At 33.7% G+C, this 27,074-nt stretch overlaps 1 protein-coding gene across 4 annotated transcripts in view; it reads left to right on the plus strand.

The window, feature by feature from the left end:
- Window positions 1-27,074, plus strand: part of ANO5 (anoctamin 5) — a 119,519-nt gene that overhangs the window by 75,763 nt on the left and 16,682 nt on the right. For all 4 annotated transcript variants that reach the window (XM_077114230.1, XM_077114231.1, XM_077114233.1 and 1 more), the window contains 9 exons: window positions 2,064-2,198; window positions 2,563-2,668; window positions 2,767-2,827; window positions 8,389-8,540; window positions 9,822-9,896; window positions 11,458-11,680; window positions 12,483-12,652; window positions 13,273-13,370; window positions 26,577-26,707. In XM_077114230.1, coding sequence (XP_076970345.1) covers window positions 2,064-2,198; window positions 2,563-2,668; window positions 2,767-2,827; window positions 8,389-8,540; window positions 9,822-9,896; window positions 11,458-11,680; window positions 12,483-12,652; window positions 13,273-13,370; window positions 26,577-26,707 — 1,151 coding nt within the window. The remainder of the gene's footprint in view (window positions 1-2,063; window positions 2,199-2,562; window positions 2,669-2,766; window positions 2,828-8,388; window positions 8,541-9,821; window positions 9,897-11,457; window positions 11,681-12,482; window positions 12,653-13,272; window positions 13,371-26,576; window positions 26,708-27,074) is intronic.

The following is a 27,074-nucleotide window of genomic DNA, read 5'->3' on the forward strand; positions in this document are numbered from 1 at the left end:
AACTGAACTATATAAAATTGAGTTCCTAGGGAAAATAGGCACTGACTTCTAGAAGGAAAGTCACTCCTTACTCAGCGACTGAGTGAGCCAATATGGCTGGTGAAGCTTCCTTTTCACTTGCATAAAGTGGCCCAGTCCAGGACTCCCAGTTTCAGCTGAAATCCAGTGTGCAGTCAGACTGCATAGCTGCTGCCACTGCAGCTGTACAGAAAGCCAGTGCATTCCCATTCTCCAGATGGGGAGGGCCACCCCAATTTCATTTCACCAGTCCCTTTCTTTCCATACTGCAGCTGTCTAGCATTTTACAGGATACACTGCTGCTTACCGTTTAGACGGCTATTCAGGTTGAATTGAAAAGCTTTTTAAAAAAGAAACATGATTCTTGAAATGTGAAAGGGAAAAGAAAGTAGTTCTTGAAAATGAGGTGGCTGAAATATCACTACCTTATGAATTTTTTTGAAAAACGTTTAAGTTAAACCTATAGCAGTAATACCGATGTTAATATCTTCTAAAATTATTGACTCTATAGTTTTTTTGAGGTTTTAAGGAGGTATTGTTCTTTTCCTGACAAGATAAATTATTTTTCCAATTTTATTTATTTTGTCCTCTGGAATGGGCTCTGTCTGTGAACCCTAACTTGTCCCCATGTGAGGGACTTGTAGGGACATCATCAGAGTCATCCGAATGTGATTCTATAATTTTGAAAAGCATTACATGGAAATAGACATACTTATTAATAAATTCCACAAAATCAAATTTTTGTATATAGATAGATATAGACAGATTTTTACGTTATGCAGTACTACAGTAACTGCTGTAGATTTTCAGTGAGAAAACTGGGAAGAAAACGAATATACTCACCCCACATGTGAGGGAACCTAAGGAAGTTGTGAATGGCAGGTTGTCAAGGGGATATGGTGAAATTAGAATTTACATTTCAACTTTAACGGGATATGGAAAGCAGAAGGGAAAACAACAATGAAAACACGCTTAGTTTCACTAAAAATAATGAAAGAAGATAGTACAAACAGAAATACACCCATTCAATTAAAAAGGAGTTTTGAAAATTGAAGAAGGGATGGTTCAATAAAATTAATATTTAGTATGTAAAATGTAATAGTCTCATTGGGAAATGAAGATTATACCCTCTGTGTTCAGAGTTGCCTTCTTTTTGTATGGAAATTACAATTTAATATTAAGTGCCTAAGGAATAATGGTATTATCTCCCAAGGGAATTTTAAAAAGGCTTCACAGATTTGGTGAGCTGAGCACATATGAATAAGGAGTAGGTTTAACCAGGTTTTAAAATATAAAAATAAAACTAGTACTCTGAGGTAGAGAAAATTATATTCTCTTCCTTGAAGTTGGGGGCAGGGTGGCATAGGGAACATGGAGATTCAGTTTGAAAAAAATGAAAAAAAATCTTGATTGTGATACTTGAACATTTATGCCAAGTAATGCTGTTACTTTTCAACTCTGTGAAAGGCAGTTGCTGAGCTGCAAACTTTATGGAACTTTTATTAAGTAGTTTTTATGGATTTTTTAGTCTGCTCCCTATCTCAGAATTCTCTGAGCATCCGTTGCATATCCAAACTTGGGAAAAAAAGGAAATAGATACATATAGACATCCCACCTAATGTGGTCAGAGTAACTTCTTCAATTTTAGAAACAGATAAAGCAAAATTCCAGGTTGATTTGTTAGGTTAATTTCTAAAAATTCCACTGTAGAATATTCTGCAATTTACTTCAGGAACATTTAAACCATCTCTAAAATTTAGAAGCTTTTCAGAGTACTGTATTACTTCAAAATTAAAACTTAAATTCCACTCAATCAACTTCGTACTTTTATTACATCTTTTAATCCTTCTACCATTCTATGAAGTAGACAACGTCCTGTGTTTTAGGATGAAACTAAGCTTAGAGAATATAGTAACTTTCCCAAAATTACATGGCTAGAAAGCAGTGGAGCCAAAATTAGAACCTAGGCCTGTCTGAATAAAAAACCAAGGCTCTTTGGACTACATCATTTTTCCATACTGATTCTAATTTTACCCTCTTTACAGGAGATATTATGGAGAAAAAATTGGCATCTATTTTGTCTTCCTTGGATTTTACACGGAAATGTTGTCCTTTGCAGCTGTAGTTGGCTTAGCTTGTTTTATTTACGGCTTATTATCAATGAAAAATAACACAAGCAGGTAAGTGTAACTGAATTGCCCAAATGGAGAAAATATTTCAATCTTATGCTAACAGAAGCTATTATAATAAGTTCCCTGGTATTTGCTTCATGGTGTTTGCTTGTGGCAGTGGAAAATTGATATTTCTATGGCCACTGGTTGTTCACTATGAAAAAGAGCCAAACAAAATGGCTGCTTCTCAACTGGTACTTTAAGGGAAGTCTATTTTTAATGATTGGCTTCAAAAATTGTGTACCTCAGAGCTTGACTTGAACTACTATCATTGCCCATGTGAGAAAGGGTATAAAGTTATTCTCATAAGAACAGCTTTGGATTTTTACCCAAACATACATCACTTTTAAAATAACTCCTCTTTCCCCTGCAGCCGTGAAATTTGTGACCCTGAAATTGGAGGTCAAATTATAATGTGTCCACTCTGTGACCAAGTATGTGATTATTGGAGACTAAATAGTACATGTTTGGCCTCAAAGGTATGTGTGAAGTAGGGTGTGTTGAAGAGATTTGGAATTTTTCTCTTTTGGTATTGCATTTGTACTCAGTGGTCTTTGTGATGTTATTATTTTTACAGTTCTCCCATTTATTTGATAACGAGTCAACAGTGTTCTTTGCAATATTCATGGGGATTTGGGGTGAGTACCTAGTCCCTATATAAACCAGCTTTCTTTATGTCATATGTTATTCAGCCCTTCAGTAGAATATATGTGGATTGCATTTCTTATATACTAAAGGTGATTTTAAGTCATTTTGCCTTTGTTGGCATCAGTAGTACATTGATGGAATATGGCCTAAACCTCAGTCCTCAAAGGTCTCTATTAAAACATCTGTACATTTTTCTCAGCGATAGTATAAATTTTGAATCTTCAAATGTTTTCAGCTCACCCTACTTCCATAGTAAAAACAGGCTCAGTAAGTAATTCTGGAGAGACAAAACATAAATATTTAAGTGCTAGAAGATATTCAGTTGTGGGTACAATTTGGAAAAAAGGTTAGAAACTAGCAATGGCTAAAAGATCAATTCTTGAGTCTAGACTCCCTGTGTTTAGTTTTAGTTCTAGCTTGCAGCTCCATGTGATCATATTCTTTCATATAAAGTGGAATTCCCCTAATTTTGAAAATACCCCTTGTTCTAGTTTGCTAGCTGCTGGAATGCAACGTACCAGAAACAGAATAGCTTTTGAAAGGGGGAATTTATTAAGTTGCAAGTTTACAGTTCTAAGCCTGTGAAAATGTCCAAATTAAAGCAAGGCTCTAGAAATGTCCAAATTAAGGCACCAACTAGAGGTACCTTCAATAAGAAAGGCCCGTGAAGTTCAGGGTTTCTTTCTCTACTGGAAATACAATAGTGAACATGGTGACATCTGCTAGCTTTCTCTCCAGACTTCTAGTTTCATGCAGCTCCTCCAGGGGCATATTCCTTCTTCATCTCCAGAGATTTCTGGCTGCATGAGCTCTCCTGGTTCTTGTAGCACTTTCCAAAATAGTTTCCTCTTTTAAAGGATTCCAGTAAACTAATCAAGACCCACCTGGAATGGGTGGAGTCATATCTCCCTCTAATCAAAGGTTAATTAACCACAATTGGGTGTGTCCCATCTCCATGGAGATAATCTAATCAAGTTTCCAACCTACAGTGCTGGATAAGGATTAAAAGAAATGGCTGCCTCCACAAAATGGATCAGGATTAAAACATGAGTTTTCTTGGGGTACAGATCCTTTCAAACCAGCAAACTCCAGTACTTCACCTTTTCATTTCAGAAGTGTCGTGAATTATTTCCTGTCATCAATTAGGAAAGTGTTTTCTATAAGAATAATTCAGCAAGGAGAGGCCTAAAGACTCATCTGAAAATACATCCCAAATCCCAATATAGACCTTTATCTTTCTACTTATAGTTTTTTTTTAACACTCACTAATCTGTCATATCAAAACTTGGCAAGGGTAGCCATAATCAAGCCAAAAAGACACCGAAACGTATGTGTATTGGGGGAGGTGGTATGTGAAAAGCAAAGAAATGTATGGGTTTCTGGCACTTCTACTTGACTTCTGTGATCTAAAGGGAGGAGCCTAGTGAGTTTTGTGGAGCAAAAACTGTAAATTTAAAAAGAGAACAGAGAATTGAGAAAATACTGAGAATTTGCCAGCACCCCCAAATTTAATGAGTTCATATGTATCTCTTCATTATGAGGTTGACAGATGTTGACTCTGTCATTACTTGGAAACAAATGTGTATAGTAGATGCAATTAATAAATAAATGCAATATTTTCAGTTGTTTACATTTAGAAAGATTGAGTACCAAAACCAGTCTTGTATTTTATTGCAAATAAAGGATCAGGAAAATGTGACACACCTAGCAACACTATAAGGTGAAATTTTGAAGAGGTGTTGGCAAACTTTTACTTTCAGGAAAGTTTGTTAGTAGTGAATTGATTGAATTTTTGCTTTTGAGTTTCTTAGCCAAGGTCTATGAAAACAGAACGTCAAGGACATTTAAGTATAACTTCTGATAAACAACTGAGCTGAATCAAAGAATAAGTGGGCAGAGTAGGTGTAAGGACAAAATTAAACCTGATTAAAGGAAGAACACTAGTCCAAGAGACTGAGGCCTAAAAATAGTGAATTCTGTTTTGTGCCGAAAAGTGGGAAATGCTTTTTTTTTTAACTTATTAGTTTGTTTATAATGAAAATACATACCCATCATAAAGAAATGTAAGTATTGTATAGAAGGGGGAAGAAAATCTTTTAAAATATCTTGGAATTTAACCTATATTTGGCAATCATTTCTCAGGCTATTTCACTCTATGTATGTGGCATTTGTGTACCCATAATTGTATATAAATGGCATAATATTATACATGATTTTAAGCCTGCTTTTTTAATTTAACAAACAATGAGTGTTGGAACCCCCTTAATTATAGAGGGGTGCATGTGGGTATGTACATGCATATTTATGACTAGAAAGTATTGCATTTTTAAAATTTATTATATGTTAACAAGTTCCCTATTGATGGACATTTATGTCACTTCCAATTTTTGACCATTATAAGTGGTGCTCAGATAAACATTCTTTTATATTCATACAGTTATCTTCTAAGAATAAATTCCCAGCTGATAAATGGCTATGAAAAGTTATATTTACAATTTTAAGTCTTTAATGTGTATTTCCAAATAGCCCTGCAGAAAAGTTGTACCAATTTATACTCCCATAAACATTCTTTGAGATTTCCGGTTTTCCACACTCTGGCAAAGCCTGGTTATTGGCATAGTTTTTGTCATTTACAATTTGATAGCTCAGAAATACTATCTCGTTATGATTTTTACTTGTATTTATTTGATTATAAGTGAGATTGAACATGTTAATACTTATAAAGCATGGGCTCTCCATGCCTATTGAAATCTTTGATATTTATAATAATTCACAGGTGCTTTTACATAATAAACATTGTAACCATTTGTCTGATGTGCAAATTGTACATATTTTCTCAATTTGTCCTTTGCATTTCATTTGTCCATACTCAATAAGAGTTTTAATTTCTTTGAAATCAGATCATAAAACTTTCCATTAGCCCTTTTTTTTGTCTCACATGTTTCTTTAGGTAAATCTTCTCCACTCCAAAATAATGTAAAATGTTTACCCATTTTTATTTTTCTACATTGTTAATCTAATTCAGGATATATTTTTAAGTATCTTTCTGTGACAGGCTTTGTCCTAGACAAAATGGTTATTCAAATATGCACATAAAGTCAATACTCTTGACTTTAAGGCATTTTTAGTGTACATGTCTCCATGGTGATAATTGTTCATAAGCCAATCTCAGTACTGAATTACATGCTCTTCTAGGGCAGTTAACATGTATTTAATCTCTATACTTCCAGTGCTAGGCATATGGTATACATTCAAATATCTGTTGAATGATAATTTGAATTCTAGCTGCATTTCTTCTTAATATGTAAAAAAGTCAAATCTATTCAAGCAAAATCTATAAGACCCAAACAAAGGGTCTCTTTATTTTCAGAAATCCTTTTCAGGAAATACCTGAACCCCATGATTCTTGTGTACCAAAGTACAGGAAACCTATAGTAAAAAAATTTTGAGTACCTATATCTTCTCTCTCCTTACATCACTGTTTTAACCAACTACTTTACACAATAATTATTTTCCTTCAAAATTTTATCTATATTGCCAGTGTTCTTCTTTCAACTTCAGAATTTCAAATTTTTATGGGCACTGTTATGATGCAAATCTGTTATATATTTGGTGGTTTGTGAACTGAATAATTAACAGCACCACTTGTATTACGCACAGTTACTCAGAGCTACTATAGCATGCTAACTGAAATCTGAGTAATGTTGTTGGGGGACTGGTGTGATTTAATCAATTTGTGGAAACTGAAATCCATAATTTGAATATTCCATGGATTGGAATCTTGCAAAGTAAGTATATTTAAATGTTTTAAGGAATTAAAAATGAACAAAAGAAGATTATAATTAATACATTAGCAAATGAACAAGGAAAAAACCATTAGCAGACAGGTAATAGATATATTCTCATTGAAAAGAAAGATATTGGAAGCAGAAGTCCCATTAGGATATTAGGACTATTTAGATAATTTTTAGAAGATATAGTTAGGGCTTTATAGTGTACAGATAGCATCCATAATTATTTGTATTATTTAAGAGATTTGGAGTAAAAAGAAAGATTCAATATTGAGTCTTTCATACTTAATATAAATATAGATTCATATTGATTATGTTAGTATTATATTCCTAAACAGGTACTCAACAAAAAGGTATACATATACCCACCAAAAGACGTTACAATAATGCTCACATCAGTAACATTTGTAATAAACCAGAAACAACTCACATGTCCATCAAACAGGAAATAAACAGAATTGTGATTTAGTCATCCAGTGGATATTTTAAAGTAATGAGAATAAATAAATGTTTACCACACGCAGTGCCATGACTGCAATTTACAAACTTAAAGGAAAAGAGAAAGCTTGACACACACAAAACTATATACCGTATGATACCATTTATGTACATTTAAAGACAGACAAAACTAACCTATAATCTTAGAAACCAGTATACTGGTTATCTATATGTCTTGGAAGAGTCTCAGGGTGGGCTTCTGGGGTACTGGGCATACTCTGTTTCTTGATATGGGTACTGGTTACATAGGTGTGCTCTCTTTGTAAAAATTTTTTGAGCTGTGCACTTATGTTTTATGCTTTTCTGTGAATATGTTATCCTTCAATTAAAAGTTTATGAAAGGTTAAAATGAGAGATTATTCTTGGGGATGGCTCTTTTGTTTTCCTTAAATATGCTTCTTAGATAACATTTCCCCACGCCTGTGAAAGTACTATAGTCCCAGTAAAATATACATGCATGCAAAATCTAGTTATGTAGTAAAAAGTTAAGCTTTAAATATGACCTCAAATTATTGGAATGAAGAGGATAATAATCCTGAAAAACAATTCTTGCTTAGATTCCTGTTTTAGTTTGCTAACGCTGAAGAAATTTAATATACCAGAAAAGGATTGGCTTTTGACAATGGGGATTTATTAGCTGACAAGTTTACAGTTCTAAGGCCATGAAAATATCCAAATTAAAGCATCCAACAGGAAGGTAACTTCTCCCCGAAGATGCGTTATCAGCAAGCCTGGGTTACTCTGTCAGATATTAAGGCACAGGGTGGCGTCTTCTCTCTCAGGTTTCATTGCTTCCAGCTTCTGGCTTCAGTGACTTCCTCTCAGAGCTTCTATGTGTTTCTCTCTTTTAGCTTCTCTGGCGCTTTTTTCTTTCTTTTATCCTCTTATAAAGGATTCAGGTGAGAGGACTAAGACTCACATTGAATGAAGTGGGTCACATCTAGACTTAAAATAAGTCTAGACCCACAGGAATCTTTTCTGGGGTACATTTAGCTTCAAACCATCACAATCAGTGTGTTAAGAAATTAACTCAAATTTTTATAAATTAGTTATTTTAAAATATTATTACATATTATTATGCCAAGCTTAATAATTCTGTAATTTTGTCATCAAACATAGCAATGACAAAGTAATCACCTGAGAAATGTGAATCACCATGCAACAAAAATGATTCAAAATGTACAGGTAGAGAAAATGATCTTTATTTCCTTAAGTTTCATTCTCCATCTGTTGATTGTTTTCACATATCTCTTTGCCTATAGTGACGTTGTTTTTGGAGTTTTGGAAACAGCGACAAGCCAAACTGGAATATGAGTGGGACATGGTGGACTTCGAAGAGGAACAGCAGCAGCTTCAGCTGAGACCTGAATTTGAAGCTATGTGTAAACACAGGAAAATGAATGAAGTGACTAAGGTAGTTTAGGAAACAAAACATTTCTCAATAAATGTGGTGCTATAGTTTCCCTCTCAAAAAATGATGCATATTTTAATTTGCTTTTAAAATTTCTCCCAACCTATAAATCATATGAACTTTTTAACTTGTTCCTCAAAAAATATATGTAGATACACACACACATGCATATCTATAATGTATATATACAAATAGCCAGATAAGTGTATATATATATCTATGTCTGTCTACAAGCATACCTTGGAGTTACTGTGTGTTCAATACCAGACCACCATAATAAAGTGAATATTGGTTTCCCAGTGCATATAAAAGTTTTATTTACACCATACTGGAATATATTATTGTGCAATAGCATTATGTCTAAAAAATGTACATACCTTAATTAAAATGTGACACAGACATTAAGTGAGTATATGTTTTTGGAAGAATGTCCCTGATGGTCTTGCTGGATGCAGGGTTGCCACAAAACCCAAATTTGTAAAAAGCACAAAATCTGCAAAGTACAATAAAGCAAAGTGCAATAAAATGAAGTACACCTGTATATGAAAAATTTTTATTACATATAAAAGTAGATAAAAAAATATAATGAACATCATGTGTCCATCAACCAGCTTCAATAATTAGTAATTCATGGCCAGTGTTGTTTCATTTATATTCCCATTCCTTCTTGCCACTAGGTTATTTTGAATCAATGTTAGATAGAAACACATGATTTAAGATTTCTGTTGTCAGCTATTTTTCATAGCATGGCAGTCTTCTTTTAGGGAAGATCTAACTGGATCTCAATGAAGCAAAGAATGTCAGCTGTTTTAATTAACATTTTCCATTAACTACTTAAAAACCTGAAGGTGGGAAAGGTTGGGCTTCCATATTGTGGAAGAACAGAATATATCCTAAAAATATAAAGAAGATACCCTATTAATGTCATGTGGAACAATTAACAGAGCAATTCATTAAAATAAAATTGCAACATCATTAAAGCATGTCCATTTAAGCAGCAACCCTCAGGTTTTGACTTTCTTTTGTGTCTCCCGGGCCCTGAGTACTACTCTAATTCAGCCCTCAGAAAACAGTGTCTCATGTCATGTATAAGATATTTCATCAAGGAGGCCCAAAAGTTACTACTTGAAAAGAAAGTACCATTGCTAGAATTTGGCTTTCCATGAGCTGTAGTGAGCCAGCCCTCTTGGGAAGTTTCTGCTAACTGGGCTCTAGGACTTTATTACCTGGAGTATCCTCTAGGAGGGGATTTTGACTTTTGCTGTGCTTCCTCCAAAATTATAGGAGATGGAACCTTTCATGCCTCTATATAATCGTATTCCATGGTATGTTTTCTCAGGAGCCACAGTGACATTTTGGGTGAGCATTTCTTATCATCTCTTTAACATGGGATCAGTTTAGGTTAATTTCAGTATTTGCTTTTATCAATGATGGCTCTTGATTCTTGGATCTCTCCTGTTTTTGCTTGTACCTCCTGTATAAAATAGACTGTAATTTACATGGATTTGCTGTAATTGAACCTTGGAGAAAAGAGCTAAAAAGAGAGAGATGCTTTTATCTTGAGGCAGTCTTCCCTCCCCCACCCCCTATACTCTGCCTGTAATTACGTCATAACCTGAAATCAGAATAGAGTAACAAAGCTACTTTGATTATGCTTGGCTAGTACAAGAATTCATTTATCTTCACTCCAAATATCTGTCCAAAATAAAGCAACAACCCATACAATTAAATTTCATTATCTTGCTGAGATACATGGAAGGAAATGTTTCTTCTCATAATTTATTGAAAACTTAATTAACATATCCCATTGTGAGAGTATCAAGGCTTCTCCACCCCTTTAACAGATAGAGTCTTTCAATCACCACAATTTATTTCCTTCCTTCCCCTTTCCAAATGTGTGGCCTCTTGAAGTTGACCCTTCAAGAGTTATGTTACCTTAGATGTCTTAGCATGTTGAGGTATAAATTATTAGCTATTGTAGAATAAGTTTAATCTCAGGAGTTTCTGTTGTCCCATATTTTTTTCCTTTATCAATTCTGTTAAATCTACTAATTTTCCTATTTTAAAAGCATTAGGGCAAATGTGTTTTCTTAGATGTTTAGCATCAATGAGTAGAAGTGATAGCATAAAAGGGGGCATTAATCAATTCAGGACATTTCTTAAAAAACATTCTGGACTGCAGTCCCAGAAGCATTATCTGTTTTGGATTTTTAGTTCTTATTCAACTCAGTTTCTCAACTTTTAGAATAAAATTCTCCAATCATTGATATAAAGCCATCCCTAGATCTTTGAGCTTTTGCAAAATAGTAAGTGTACAAAATGGATGCAGAATCTATACAAATATCTTACCTTAAGCTTGGTATATCAGAACACTTAAGACAATTTGAAGGGAAATTAAGTAGAATCTACAATTTGTTTTTCTTGAGAAAGCAAATGATCTTCATGTTATATGTTTTTAGCCTCGATCGAGATTTGTCATGCTTTTTCTATAAAGGACCAGATATAATTTAGGCTTCATGGGATGCTTATTCTCTGGCACATAGTCTTCTGTATTTTTCTTTAAATCCTTTAAAAATATAAAAACTATTCTTAACTCACAGCCATACAAAAATAGATGACAGGCAGCATTTTTGCAGCATTTGGCCTTCTGGCCATAGTTTACCAATCTCTTTCAAAGGATGGGCCTAGAGGATGGGCAATGGATACTTTTCTATTTTAGACATAACCAACTGCTTCCACGTACCTTGTCACTCCCTAATCCTTATACATTACCAGTGTTCATTATCTGCCATCTATAGTGAGAAAGAGCGGCTTGGTTTACTTTAAAGAGCTTCTAAACTTGAAATAATGAAACTGAGAGAGTTGTATATAACTTTAAGGTACAGGAACGAGAGTGACTAATTCTGTTTTCTTTACCTAGATGTCTCTTGTCATTGCCTCAATGGTAGCTGTAATTGTATACCGTCTATCAGTCTATGCTACAGTAGCTAGCTTCATGGAAAGTGAAACATCCTTGAAGCCTGTCAAAAGTGTCCTTACTCCCCAGCTGACCACATCACTTACAGGATCATGCTTGAACTTTATTGTCATCTTGATCTTGAATTTCTTCTATGAAAAGATATCTATCTGGATCACAAAAATGGGTAAGTTGTTTAGTTCTGTCCTCCAAAGAGATCTATGCAAGTTCTAATACCTGTACTACTGAATGCAACATTTGGTTATAGGGTCTTTGCCAGTATCATCAGGTTAAGATGAAGGAATGCTGGATTTGACTACATAGCTCATGCTGTGGGTAGAGCATCAGTTTAAAAAACACATTTTTCATTTTTTTTTTATGTCTCCTGATGTTCTGTTGTGATGTAAAGAGAATCTAATATTTTCTTATCTTGGGAATTCTTTAAATTAGAGCCTATGTTCAGGTATTTTAAGTAAAAGAAAGGAAAGATCATAAGCTGTCACACAGTTTTCAAAATTGATCAATTAATCTATGAGAGAAAAACACAATTCAGTTTGGAAATCAACTTGGCGATAACCTACTTTGTTTAATCTTGACTGAAAAAAAACAGTATTTTTTCCATTTTCTTGAAATGGGAAAGATCTGACATATTTTGGGGCAATCACCTAGTGTGTTGGAATGAGTGTAGACTCTTCAGTCTGATATGGATTTGAATTCTACATTTTGACTGCGTTGCTTCAGGCAAGTATTCTGCCCCCTCTAAATATTTAAATGCCTCTTAGATTTTTCCAGTAGTAAAATGAATATATAGCGTCTATCAGAAAGCTTGGCACAAATCCATATTTATTTAGTATCGGTTTTGGCCAGAGTAGGGAGCATTTCAAAACACTCTCAGAATAATGTAACAAGATATCAACTTGCCCCAGGTTGTACAAAATGCAAGAAAAAACAGAAAATTGCATTAAACCTTGATGTTTTTTACTTACCAGAAATTCCTCGAACTCACCAAGAGTATGAGAGCAGTCTTACCTTGAAAATGTTCCTGTTTCAGTTTGTAAACTATTACTCGTCTTGCTTCTACGTAGCTTTCTTTAAAGGGAAGTTTGTGGGCTATCCAGGAGAATACACTTATCTGTTTAATGTGTGGAGAAGTGAAGAGGTAAGATTTCTTTTAAGAAATGTGGTTTGCGGCTTTAATAACTCAGTGTTGTGTACCTTTTCTGTACTCAGCACTATCCCAGATACTAGTCAAAGAGCAAGAGAAGTCCAAGACGTTTACTTTGTGCACAGAATGAGTTTTAGAATCCTAGCATTTGAGAGACTTTCCAGTGCCTTTTAAGCAGTAAATTATATTGTGCTATTCTTTAGTAGTAAAATACGAGCTTCACAATGAGATAAGTGAGTTCCTCATTCTTTGGAGACTTCGGGTAAAGGATGAATTATTAGTTCCTCTATAGTTGGACTAGATAAATAGTTTCCAGACCTGGCTGAGCATTCAAAGCACATGGGCAAAATACCAACTTCCAACCCTAACCCAGCCATAAAGACTCAGATTTTCTAAGAATGAGACCCAGAAATCTGTTTTTAAAACAGACTCAGTTAAATCTAATGGTCAGCCTGGCACTGGTCCACAATTTTTGAAACTATTTGGTCAGTGTTCTTTAATATCCCTACCAACCAATATCTTGAGCTTCTAATTCTCTGGTTTGGTTTCTTTTAGTTGTTGCAAAAGTCATCTTTCATCTTTCACTTTTTTTCTCCCCTTTTGTTTCTGACTAGTGTGATCCTGCAGGCTGCTTAATAGAATTGACAACACAATTAACTATCATAATGACTGGAAAACAGATCTTTGGAAACATAAAAGAAGCCATTTATCCGTATGTATGGCTTACAAGTATTTTTTTTTTTATTTAAATAATCATGAGAGAGTTCCTCTAGAATAAGTTGGAGCTCTTTGATTTTCATGGTGCCTTTGAGGTAAATGTTTAAGCAACAAAAACTTTGCTTTTAATCAATAGTCAAGGATGCATGTAATAGAAGCTTTGAAACTTGCATCACTATTGCTTGAGTGAAGTTTAGGGGAAAATAATTATATCCTCTCCTCTGTAGATTCCATGGGTAAATCTAAATGTTATAACTTCTGTAAATTATTCTACATGTTACATATTATTTTTCAGGATTGCTAAAATTTCAACTTTCTTTGTAAAAATATTCATATGTGATAGACACATCTAGGCAAACATTGGTTGTAAATGAAATGCTAGAAAACCTTTAGCCCCAATATATTAAGGGGTTCTTTCTGTTCCAAAAGCATAGCAATAATGAATACATTATTAAAAGAGAAAACTAAAATGATGGTTAATCTTAAATATGAAATTAATATCTTCTTGGATAAAAAGATATAGAATCACAAAATCGTAAGTCAGTGATCTTTCAGGATTCTGAGTTAGTAAGTGATAGTGTCAGAATTTGCCACCTGTGGGGTAAAGTAGATTCAAGATCTAATTGAGACAGTGGACCTCACACTAAAGGCCAATTGACCTCAGTTCCTTTTACCCTATACATCATGTCTGGCTTTCAACAAAAAAGTACAAGGCACACTTTCAGGCAAAAAACATGATCTGAAAAGATGAAGCAAGTATAAGAACTGGACTCAGGTAAGGCAGATATTTTGGAATTAACAGACTGGAAGTATAAATAACTGTATTAATAATGTTAAAGGACTAACAGGAAAAGTGAACAATGTGCAATAACAGATGTGTAATACAACAGAGAGAGATGGAAACTAAGAATCAGAAGGAAATACTAGAAATAAACAATACTGTAACAGAAATGAAGAATGTTTTTGGCCACATTAGACTAGACTGGTCAAGAAAAGAACCAGTGAACTTGAAGATATATCAACAGAAACTTCTCAAACTGAAAAAAAAGAGGAAAAAAGACTGAAAAAAAATGGAGCAGAATATTGAAGAGCTGTGAGACAATTAAAAAAGGTTTTACCTGCACTTAACAGGAATACTACTAGAAGTAGAAGAAAGAGAAAGAACAAAAGAAATGATTTTAAAGTTATCATTACTGAAACTTTTCCAAAAGTAATGATACACATAATACCAGAGATCCTCTAAGTTCAAAAAACAGCAAACAGGATAAATACCAAAAGATTCACAGCTAGGCATGTCTTATTAAAACTCTAGAAAAATAAAAGGCAAAGAGAAAACCACAAGAAGCTAGAGAACAAGACACCTTAGCTATACAGGAGCAAGATTAAGAATTATGATAAACAAAACCAAGCAAGCAAGAAGATATGAAATGAAGTACTTAAAATATTAAAAGAAAAAAAAAATCCCACCAACCTAAAATTCTTTATCCATAAAAATTACCCTTTGATAGGGAAAGAGAAATAAGACCTTTCCAGGTGAACAAAAATTAAGGGAATTTGTAGCCAGAAATGTGCCTTACAAGAAATGTTAAAAGAAGACCTTGGGTGGGCCACAGTGGCTCAATGGCAGCTTTCTCTCCTCCCATGCTAGAGACCCGGATTTAATTCCCGGTGCCTGCTCATGCAAAAAAAAAACTGTATTAGAAAGAAGGGAAGTGACATAGATCAGAAACTCATATCTGCATAAAGAAAGGAAGTGTATTAGAGAACGAATAAGTGAATCTAAAATAAAATATTTCTGTATTTCTTATACTTAAATGGCCTAACAGATAACAAGTTTTTTTCAAAATAATAGTATCAACAATGTGTTGAGTGAGTATAGCTATGAATAAGTGAAATGAATAACAGCAACATAGTAAGGATGGGAGGAAGGAATTGAGAATACTTTTAAGATAACAGCACTACCAGTTACACTGCTTCTTTGCACACTTATTGCAAACTCTTGAGAAACCACTTAAACATTTTAAAAAGAAGTATAATTGGTATGTTGAGAGGAGATACAATGGAATTATAGAAAATGCTCCTTTAAAACCGAAGAAGGAATAAAAAGAATGGAAGATTTAAAAAAAAAAAGAAGTGAAGAATAAGGCTGTGCTGGTTTGAATCTGTTATGTACCCTAGAAGAGACTATGTTCTTTTTATCCAATCTTGTGGGGGCTAAACTATTGTTAGGTGGGACCTTTTAATTAGATTGTTTCCATGGAGATGTGACCCCACACATTCAAGGCGACTCTTAATCCTTTCCTAGAGCCCTTTATGAAAGAGTGCTGAGAGAAGCTAAGAAAGAAAACACCTCGGGGAGAGGCAAGAAGGACCCACTGGAGCTGAGAGAGCAATTTTGTAACCAGAAGCCAGGAGAGAAGGACAGCAGACGCCATCATGTCCCTTCCCATATGACAGAAGAACCCTGATGTCAGTTGCCTTTCTTCTGAGAAGGTATCCTCGTATTGGTGCCTTAACTTGAACATTTTCACAGCCTTAGAATTGTAACTTTCAACTTAATACATCCTGTCCTGGTTTGCTAGCTGCCAGAATGCAATATACCAGAAACGGAATGGCATTTATAAAGGAGAATTTAATGAGTTGCTAGTTTACAGTTCTAAGGCCGAGAAAATGTCCATAGAAGTCTATAGAAATGTCCAATCAAAGGTATCCAGGGAAAGATACCTTGGTTCAAGAAGGTCAATGAAGTTCAGGGTTTCTCTCTCAAGTGGAAGGGCACATGGTGAACATAGTCAGAGTTTCTCTCTCATCTGGAAGGGCACGTGGCGAACACAGCATCATCTGCTAATTTCTCCTGGCTTCCTGTTTCATAAAGCTCCCCAGTAGGCATTTTCTTTCTTCATCTCTAAAGGTCACTGGCTGGTGGATTCTGCTTCCTGTGGCTACATCATTCTGCTCTGCTCTCTCTGAATCACCTTCATTCTCCAAAATGTTTCCTCTTTTATAGGACTCCAGAAACTAATCAAGACCCACCCAAATGGGTGGAGACATGTTTCCACCTAATCCAGTTGAACATTCACTCTTGATTAAATCATATCTCCGGGGAGATGATCTAATTACAGTTTCAAACATACAATACTGAATAGGGATTAGAAGAAATGGTTGCCTTTACAAAATGGGATTAGGATTAAAACATGGCTTTTCTAGAGTGCATACATCATTTCAAACTAGCACACATCCCCTTTGCAAAAAGCCGGTCCATTTCCAGTTTATTACATTCTGGTAGCTTTAGCAAACTGAAACAAAGGCAAGGAATAAAATACAGTTGCAAATATTGTAGATACTAATCCAGCTATATCAATAATCAATTTAAGTGTAAATGGTCAAGATGCATCAATTAAAAAAGAGCAAATGTGAGAATGGACTTTTAAAAAAGAACTAGATATAAGCTATCTACAAGAAACCCACTTTAAATATAAAGACACAGATTAAAAGTAAAGAGATGGAGAAAGATATACTATGCTAACAATAATCAAAAGATTTCAGGAGTAGCTATATTAATTTCAGATGAAGCAGACTTCAGAGCAAGGGACATTATCAGAGATAGTTTTCAGATGGAAATTATATAATTGTATAATGGTTACATAATGATAAATGAGTCAATTATTCAAGAACATGTAACAATCTTTAATGCATATGTGCTTAACCATAGAGCATCAAAAATGTTGGTACACTATTGTAGTTGGAGACAGGCTATCAGTAACTAAAGAAAATCAGTAAGGATATAGTTGAGTAAACAGTACCATCAATCAACTGGACCTAATTAACATTAGAGAATATTTCATCCATTGTCAGGAAAATACATATTCTTCTCTAGCCCACATGGAACATTCACCAAGCTAGAACACGTTATGGACCACAAGACACACCTTAACAAATTTTGAATAATAAATATCATACAAAGTATACTAGCAGACTAGATATAACTAGAAATGACAGAAAGATGCTATACAATCCCAAAATATTTGGAAATTAAACAACATATTTCCAAATAACACATAGCTCAAATAAAATTTTCAAGAGAAATTTAAAAATATTTTGAACCAAGTTAAGATGAAAATACAACTTAGTCATATTGACACAGCAAAAGCAATTCTTAGAGAGAAATATATAGCATTGAATGCATACATTAGAAAAGAAGATCAAAAGTCTAAAATCTAAACCCCATAATAACCACAAAGAAAATATTTGTGGAAAGAAATGATAAGGGACCCAAAACGATACAATAAAAAATCGAATATATATGACAGTAAGCATTTATAGGAGAATTAATAGCAAAAGAAGGTATAAGATTTACAAAGACCAATTTGGAAAATAGGAGAAAGAAGACCTAGATTATCAGTAGTTACTTTAAATATAAAATGGATTAAATCCTCCAGTCAGAAGACAGAGATTTGCAGATTGAATAAAGCAGCATAACTCAAATTTATATTGTTTACAAGAACCTCACCTTAAATTCAAAGACACAAAAAGGTTGAAAGTGAATAGATAGAAAAATTGACCATCTAAACAGAAGATCAATAATATTTCAATTAGGAAATAGAACATGTGATAGAGAGTATAAATAAACTAGAGTGAGAGAGAGAGAAGAGAGGCGGAGAGTGAACACTTCACCAGACTGCCACAGGGTACATAGATCTTCTACGTACATGTAGATCACTCTCCAGGACAGACCATATACTAGATCAAAAGCCAAATCTCAACAAATTAAAAATATTGAAATCATACAGTGTATTTTCTCTAACCACAATGGAATGAATCTAGAAATAAATAACAAAGGTAGAACAGAAAAATCCACAAATAGGTGGAAATTAAACAATACACTCTTAACAATCAATAGGTCAAAGGAGAAATTAGGAAATATACTGAGGCAAACGAAAATGAAAACATAACATACCAAAACCTATGGGGTGCAGCAAAGGCTGAGCCTAGAGGCAAATTTATTACTCTAAATGTTTACATAAAGAAGGAAAAAGATCTCAAAAGACCTGACTTCAAAACTGGAGGATCTAGAAAAAGAAGAGCAAACCAAACACAAAGCAAGCAGAAGGAAAAAAATTGCAAAGATTAGAGTAGATATAAATGAAATTATAAAATAAAAAACAAGACAGAGAATCAGTCATATCAAAAGTTGGTTCTTTGAAAAGATCAGTGATGTTGGCAAACCTTTATCTGCACTGACAAGGTAAAAAGAGAGGGCATGCAAGTAACTAAATCAGAAATGAAAGAGAACTGTTACAGCCAACCCCACAGAAATAAAAAGGATTATAAATATATGCTATGACAAACTGAATGCCGAAAAATTAGATAACCTAGATGAAATAGAGAAATTCCTAGAAACGTGCAAGCTATACTGATTCAAGAAAAAAAAAAAGATCTCAACTGACAAGTAGCAAGTAAAGAAATTGAATCAGTAATCAAAAACCCCAGGATCAGATGGCTTTATGGGTGAATTTTACCAAACATTCCAAGAAAAATTAATATCACCCCTGCTCAAATTTTTCCACAATATTGAAGGAGTGGGAACACTTCCATTCACCCTATTTCCAAAGCCATATAAAGGTACTGTAAGAAAAGAAATTTACACACCAATATCCCTTATGATTATAGACACAAAAATCTTCAATAAAATTCTAGCAAACTGAATCCAACAGCACATTAAAAGAATTATACACCATGATCAAGTGGGACTTATACCACATATGCAAGACTGGCACAATATAAGAAAATCAATTAATTGTAATGTACCGCATTAATGGAACAAAGGGAAAAGATCACATGATCATCTCAATCAATGCAGAAAAAGCATTTGACAGAATCTAGCAGTACTTCTTGATAAAAATACTTAGAAAACTAGGACTACAAAGAAACTTCTTCAAAATGATAAAGGGCATATATGAAAAACCCACAGTTGGCATCATACTCAATGGTAAAAGACTGAAAGCTTTCCCTTTAAGTTCATGAACAAGATGAAGATGACCACTGTGGCCACTGTTGTTCAAAATTGTACTGGAATTTAAAGCCAGAGCAGTTAAGCAAGAAAACGAAATAAATGGCATTCAAACTGGAAAGGAAGAAGTAAAACTTTCTCTGTTTGCCAGTGGCAGGCTCATGTATACAGAAAATTCTGAAAAATCCAGAAGAAAGCTCTTAGAGCTAAAACATACTTCTGCAATGGGTCAGGATAGAAAAGCAATATACAAAAATCACTAGTGTAACTATACACTAGTAACGGACAATTTAAAGAAGAAATAAAGAAAAAAATCCATTTATAATAGCATATAAAGGTATCAAATATCTAGGAATAAATTTAACCAAAGATTTAAGGACTTACACTTGTGAAACAAAAAAATTGCTAAAAGAAATCACAGGAACCTAAATAAATTGAAAAATATTTTGTGTTCAGTGATTGGAAGTCTAAATGTTGGTAAGATGTCAGTTCTACCCAAAGTTATTTATTAATTCAACACAATCCCAACCAAAATTCCAACATTCTTCTTTGCAAAAATGGAAAAGCCCATCAACGAATTTATATGGAAGTATTAGGGACCCCAAAGAACCAAAACCATCTTTAAAAAGGAGAACAAAGTTGCAGGACTCCAACCGTGTGACGGTGGCTCAGTGGCAGAATTCTTGCCTGCATGAAGGAGAACATTCCCAGTGCCTGACCATGCAAAAAAAACAAAACAAAAGCAAAAAAACAGCTGTCAAAACAGCATGGTACTGAAGCAAAACACATATGCCAAAGTAATGGAACTGAGAGCTCAGCAATCAACCCTCACATGTATGCCCAACTGATTTTTGACGAAGATATAAAAACCACTCAACAGGGAAACAATAGCCTCTTCAACAAATGGTGCTGGGAAAGCTGGATATCCATATGCAACAGAATGAAGGTGGACCCCTTCCTCATTCCGTATACAAAAATAACTCAGTATATAAAGAAAACTACAAAAAACTGCTAAAAGAAATCACAGAAGACCTAAATAGATGGAAGGGCATACCGTGTTCATGGATTGGAAGACTAAATATAGTTAAGATGTCAATCCTACCTAAATTGATTTACAGATTCAATGCAATACCAATCAAAATCCCAACAACTTATTTTTCAGAAATAGAAAAACCAATAAGCAAATTTATCTGGAAGGGCAGGGTGCCCCGAATTGCTAAAAACATCTTGAGGAAAAAAAACGAAGCTGGAGGTCTCGCGCTGCCTGACTTTAAGGCATATTATGAAGCCACAGTGGTCAAAACAGCATGGTATTGGCATAAAGATAGATATATCGACCAATGGAATCGAATAGAGTGCTCAGATATAGACCCTCTCATCTATGGACATTTGATCTTTGATAAGGCAGTCAAGCCAACTCACCTGGGACAGAGCAGTCTCTTCAATAAATGGTGCCTAGAGAACTGGATATCCATATGCAAAAGAATGAAAGAAGACCCATCTCTCACACCCTATACAAAAGTTAACTCAAAATGGATCAAAGATCTAAACATTAGGTCTAAGACCATAAAACAGTTAGAGGAAAATGTTGGGAGATATCTTATGGATCTTACAACTGGAGGCGGTTTTATGGACCTTAAACCTAAAGCAAGAGCACTGAAGAAGGAAATAAATAAATGGGAACTCCTCAAAATTAAACACTTTTGTGCATCAAAGAACTTCATCAAGAAAGTAGAAAGACAGCCTTCACAATGGGAGACAATATTTGGAAATGATATATCAGATAAAGGTCTAGTATCCAGAATTTATAAAGAGATTGTTCATCTCAACAACAAAAAGACAGCCAACCCAATTACAAAATGGGAAAAAGACTTGAACAGACACCTCTCAGAAGAGGAAATACGGATGGCCAAGAGGCACATGAAGAGATGCTCAATGTCCCTGGCCATTAGAGAAATGCAAATCAAAACCACAATGAGATATCATCTCACACCCACCAGAATGGCCATTATCAACAAAACAGAAAATGACAAGTGCTGGAGAGGATGCAGAGAAAGAGGCACACTTATCCACTGTTGGTGGGAATGTCAAAGGGTGCAACCACTGTGGAAGGCAGTTTGGCGGTTCCTCAAAAAGCTGAATATAGAATTGCCATACGACCCAGCAATACCATTGCTAGGTATCTACTCAAAGGACTTAAGGGCAAAGACACAAACGGACATTTGCACACCAATGTTTATAGCAGCATTATTTACAATTGCAAAGAGATGGAAACAGCCAAAATCTCCATCAACAGAAGAGTGGCTAAACAAACTGTGGTATATACATACGATGGAATATTATGCAGCTTTAAGACAAGATAAACTTATGAACCATGTAATAACATGGATGGACCTAGAGAATATTATGCTGAGTGAATCCAGCCAAAAACTAAAGGACAAATACTGTATGGTCCCACTGATGTGAACGGACATTCGAGAATAAACGTGAAATATGTCATTGGTAACAGAGTTCAGCAGGAGTTAGAAACAGGGTAAGACAATGGGTAATTGAAGCTGAAGGGATACAGACTGTGCAACAGGACTAGATACAAAAACTCAAAAATGGACAGCACAATAATACCTAATTGTAAAGTAATCATGTTAAAACACTGAATGAAGCTGCATCTGAGCTATAGGTTTTTGTTTTGTTTTGTGTTGTTTTGTTTTGATTTTACTATTATTACTTTTATTTTTTTCTCTATATTAACATTCTATATCTTTTTCGGTTATGTTGCTAGTTCTTCTAAACCAATGCAAATGTACTAAGAAATGATGATCATGCATCTATGTGATGATGTTAAGAATTAATGATTGCATGTGTAGAATGGTATGATCTCTAAATGTTGGGTTAATTTCTTTTTTTCCGTTAATTAAAAAAAAAAAAAGAGAGAAGGGATAATTGGAGATGAAGGGATACAGACTGTACAACGGGACTGGATATAAAAACTCAGAAATGGACAGCACAATACTACCCAATTGTAATGCAATTATGTTAAAACACTGAATGAAGCTGCATGTGAGGTATAGGTTTTTTGTTTTTGTTTTTTTTCTTTCTATTATTGTTTTAATTCTTATTCTGTTGTCTTTTTATTTCTTTTTCTAAATCGATGCAAATGTACTAAGAAATGATGAATATGCAACTATGTGATGTTATTAAGAATTACTGATTGTACATGTAGATTGGAATGATTTCTAATTGTTTTGTTAATTCTTTTTTTAATTAATAAAAAAAAAAAGAATTACTGATTGTATATGTAGAATGGAATGATATCTTAATGTTTTGTTTGTTAATTTTTTTTTAATTAATAAAAAAAGTTAAAAAAAAAAAAAAAAAAATAACTCAGAATGGATCAAAGACCTAAATATAAGAACCAAACTGTAGAACTCCTAGAAGGAAACATAGGGAAGCATCTTCAGGACCTTGCATAAGGAAATGGTTTCTTAAACTTTACTCCAAAAATACAGCAACAAAAGAAAAAAATCAATAAATAGGGTTTCATCAAAATTTGAAACTTTGGAGCATCAAAGTACTTCATAATGAAAATAAAAAGACAACCTACACAGCAGAAGAAAATATTTGGAAACTATATATCTGATAAGGGTTTAATATCCCAAATGTATAAAAAACTCTTAAACTCAACAACAAAATGAACATCCCATTTTTTTAAATGTGCAAAAGTATTGTACATCATTTCTCCAAAAAGATGTACAAATAGCCAAAAAGCACATGAAAAAATGGTCAACATTATTAGCCATTACAGAAAAGCAAATCAAAACTACAGTGAAATACCATTTCACCCCCACTAGAAAAGTTACTACTATATCCTCTGATGGAGCTGGACAAAGTAAATTGAAAACCTGGGAAGTATTCACCATTCTAGGTGTCATTAAGAACATTCGTAATTCATGGGAGGAAGTAAAAATATCAACATTTAACAAGAGTTGGAAGAAGTTGATTCCAGTCTTCATGGATGACTTCGAGTGATTCAAAACTTCAGTGAAGTAACTACAGATGTGGTAGAAATAGCAAGAGACCTGGAATGAGAAATAGAGCCTAAAGTTGTGACTGAAAGGCGGCAATCTCACGATAAAACTTTAATGGATGAGGAGTTGCTTCATACAGATGAGCAAAGAGAATGGTTTCTTGAATTGAAATCTACTGGTGAAGATGCTATGAACATAGTTGAAATGACAACAAAGGATTTAGAATAGTTCATAAACTCAGTTGATAAAGCAGTGGCATGATTTGAAAGGCTTGACTCCAATTTTGAAATAAGTTCTGCTCTAGGTACAATGCTATCAAAATGCAATCTTTCATGAAAGAAAGAGTCAATTTGATGGAGCAAACTTCATTTTCTTTTCTTATTTTAAGAAATTGTCACAGCCACCCCAACTTCAGCCACAATTCTTATCAGTCAGAAGCCATCAGCATTGAGGCAAGACCCTCCACCATCAAAAAGATTACTACTCTTTGAAGGCTCAGATGATAGTTAGCATTTTCTAGCAACAAAGTATTTTAAAATTAAGGGATGTACATAGTTTTTTTAGACATAATGCTAGTGCACACTTAATAGACTACAGTATAGGGTAAACATAACTGGAAAACCAAAAGAATTCATGTGACTCACTTTTTTACAATACTCTCTTTATTGCAGTGGTCTAGAACCAAACCTGCAATATCTTTGAAGTATGCCTGTACAGTTCTTAGTAAGTCTGATATACATAAAACAAAATGCATTTTAAGTGTTTAGCTCTGTAAATTTTGACAATTATATACACCCATGTAATCACTACTTAAAAGAAAATGTAGAGTATTTATTGCTGCAGAATATTCCCTTGTGCCCTTTTCCAATTCCTCTCAAGACAAACATTTTCTGATTTCTATCACTATAGATTAATTTGTTCATACTTAGATTTCATACAAATGGTATTTCATACAAATAGGTATCCTTTTGCTGTCTTTTTACTTTTATACAACATAATCCATCTATTTGATGTTTGTATCAGTTGTTTGTTTCTTCTTATAGCAGAGTTGTATTCCATTGTATTTGCATACCACAATATGTCCATTCTCCAATTGATGGACATTTAGCTTATTTTCAGGTTGGGGCTATTATGAAGCAGGCTGCTTAGAACATTTTTGTATGTCTTTTTGTGGAAATATATTTTCTTTTTTTTCTTTTTATGAAGAGCCTGATAGTAATTATGATAGAGACCCTGCATGTCACAGGGTCTCTGTCATAATTGCTCATTTCTGCCATGGCAGCACAAAAGCACAAATGGACAAAATGATTGAATGTGGCTTTATTCCCATTAAACTTTATTTACCAAAAATGAACTGTAGACCCAATTTGTTCATGGGGATTTAACTTGCCAACTTGTAGTCCCAGGTAAATACAAAGGAGTGGAAATACAGCCTATATTAAATATATATATAACTTTTAACATTATTAGCATTACTGCCTTTCATATTTAATTCTAAATATATATATGAAAGATTTTTGTGTTTGATACAAGATAAAAATCCAATTTCTTACAGATATACATAAATACATATAGGTATATATATATATCATTGTCATAGTATCATTTATTTATAAATTTTCTCTCCAAGGTCTACAAAACCACTTCTCCTGTGTAGCAAGCGTGAGGCTATTTCTAGATTTCTGTTCTGTTCCACTAGTCAATTTCTCTGTCCCCGTATCAATATAACTCTCTCTTAAGTAATACAGCTTTATAATAATTTGATACCTGACAAGTTTTCCCACCTTATTCTTTTTTTCTAGAAATGTCTTGACTATCCTTGATCTTTTGATTTTCTGTATAAAATTTAGAAAATCTTGGTATATTTCACATATAAAAATATTTTGATTGAAATTACATTGAATATGAATCAATTGCAGAATTATTAATATTTTCATAATACTAAGTCTTCTTATTCATGAATATTTTATTAGGACTTTAATGGCTTTAAATGTTTAAATTTCTGCATATAGGTCTTATAAATCTTTTGTCAAGTCAATTTCTATGTACTTTAATTTTAGTTGCATTTGCAAATGGTATCTTTTTTTTTGGAAATGGTATATTTTTAAAATATTATGTGCTACATGACTGTTTTGGGCGTATAGGCATGAAATATATTGATCTAATAGACAACTACCTTGATAAATCTTTATTATTTCTAACAATTTTTAAATTTATTAATTTTTTGTACATAATCATATCCATTAGAATATTTCCAGTTATTTTGCCCTTATATTTTTCCTCTCCTAGTATGTAAAGATCTCCAGTAGAATCATAAATGCACTCATGCACATTCATATTTTCTTTTTTATTTTAAAGGCAATACTTTTAACTTTTCCCTATTAAAAGTAATTTTGGTCCCAGGTTTTTGGTAGATTCTTTTGATCAGATTGAGGTAATTTTCTTCTATTTCTAGTTTTCTGTAATCATTAAGTTTTGAATAAATATTTGAAATATATCAAATGTTTTTTTCTCCTCATTTGAGATTATTTTATCTTTTTTTTCTTAAATCTGTTAACGTGGTCGTTGCATTAATTGATTTTCAAATGTGAAGCAACCTATGCATTCCTCCAAGTAATCTTATTTTTGTCATGATACATTATCTTTGTACATCCTCTGGAATTTAGTTAGTTAATATTTTGCTTGGGACTGTTGTATCTATTTTCACATGTTAGTTACGCTTCTACATGTCCCTTTCTCTTATATTTTTCTAATGTAACCAATGTCCCATTTTCTTAAATAACCCAAATATATTATCTATTCTGAGTATCATCGAAGCCTAAACATTAATAAATTTAATAGGAAAAAAACGCTCCTCATGCTGTCCCCTCCCCATAGGAGCTGTCCCCATGATCTTTAACAGAACTGCCTCTGAGTAAATATATTTCCATGAAGACAAAGTTGTCTTATTTTCTTAATCACCTTAATAAAGAATTCATGACCATAATATGTGTCATGATAAGGAAACTAAACTGTGACTTGGACCTAAACTGACCAGGTAGCTCTATTTGCTTTGCAACCTTACTTAGCCTCTCCCTACTGTCAATTTCTAGATCTCCTACTCTGATTCTCTGACTCTTTTCTCTTTAACTCTATTTCAATTTTTTATTTTTATCACTTCCAACAGCTTTATTTTGAATTGGTGGAGACGCCGTAAAGCTCGGACCAACTCTGAGAAGTTATACAGTCGATGGGAGCAGGATCATGACCTTGAAAGTTTTGGATCCCTTGGACTGTTCTATGAGTACTTAGAAACAGGTAATTTTTATCCAGTGCCCTTAAATAAATAGTCAGGCTGAGTAAAATAAGTGTTTTTCAGCATTTAGTATTTTTTCATGCTTTGCAAATCGTTGGTGTTCAGTACGTCATTGGATGGTAGTATGAAAAGATGGATGGATAGATATGGAAAAGATTAATTCGCTAATTCTCTGTTCCTTCATGTAGAATGCAAAACAAAGTTAGTTACAAATCACCAATATTAGAGTTATTTTTATCAATTTAATGTTAATATTCTTGAGCCCAATCAAGTAAAGTTCACTGTGCTAGTTTGAAATGATGTATGTACCCTAGAAAAGCCATGTTTTAATCCTAATCCCATTTTGTAAAGACAACCATTTCTTCTAAT

Source organism: Tamandua tetradactyla, chromosome 8, assembly GCF_023851605.1.
Source record: "Tamandua tetradactyla isolate mTamTet1 chromosome 8, mTamTet1.pri, whole genome shotgun sequence".
Taxonomy (NCBI): Eukaryota; Metazoa; Chordata; class Mammalia; order Pilosa; family Myrmecophagidae; genus Tamandua; species Tamandua tetradactyla.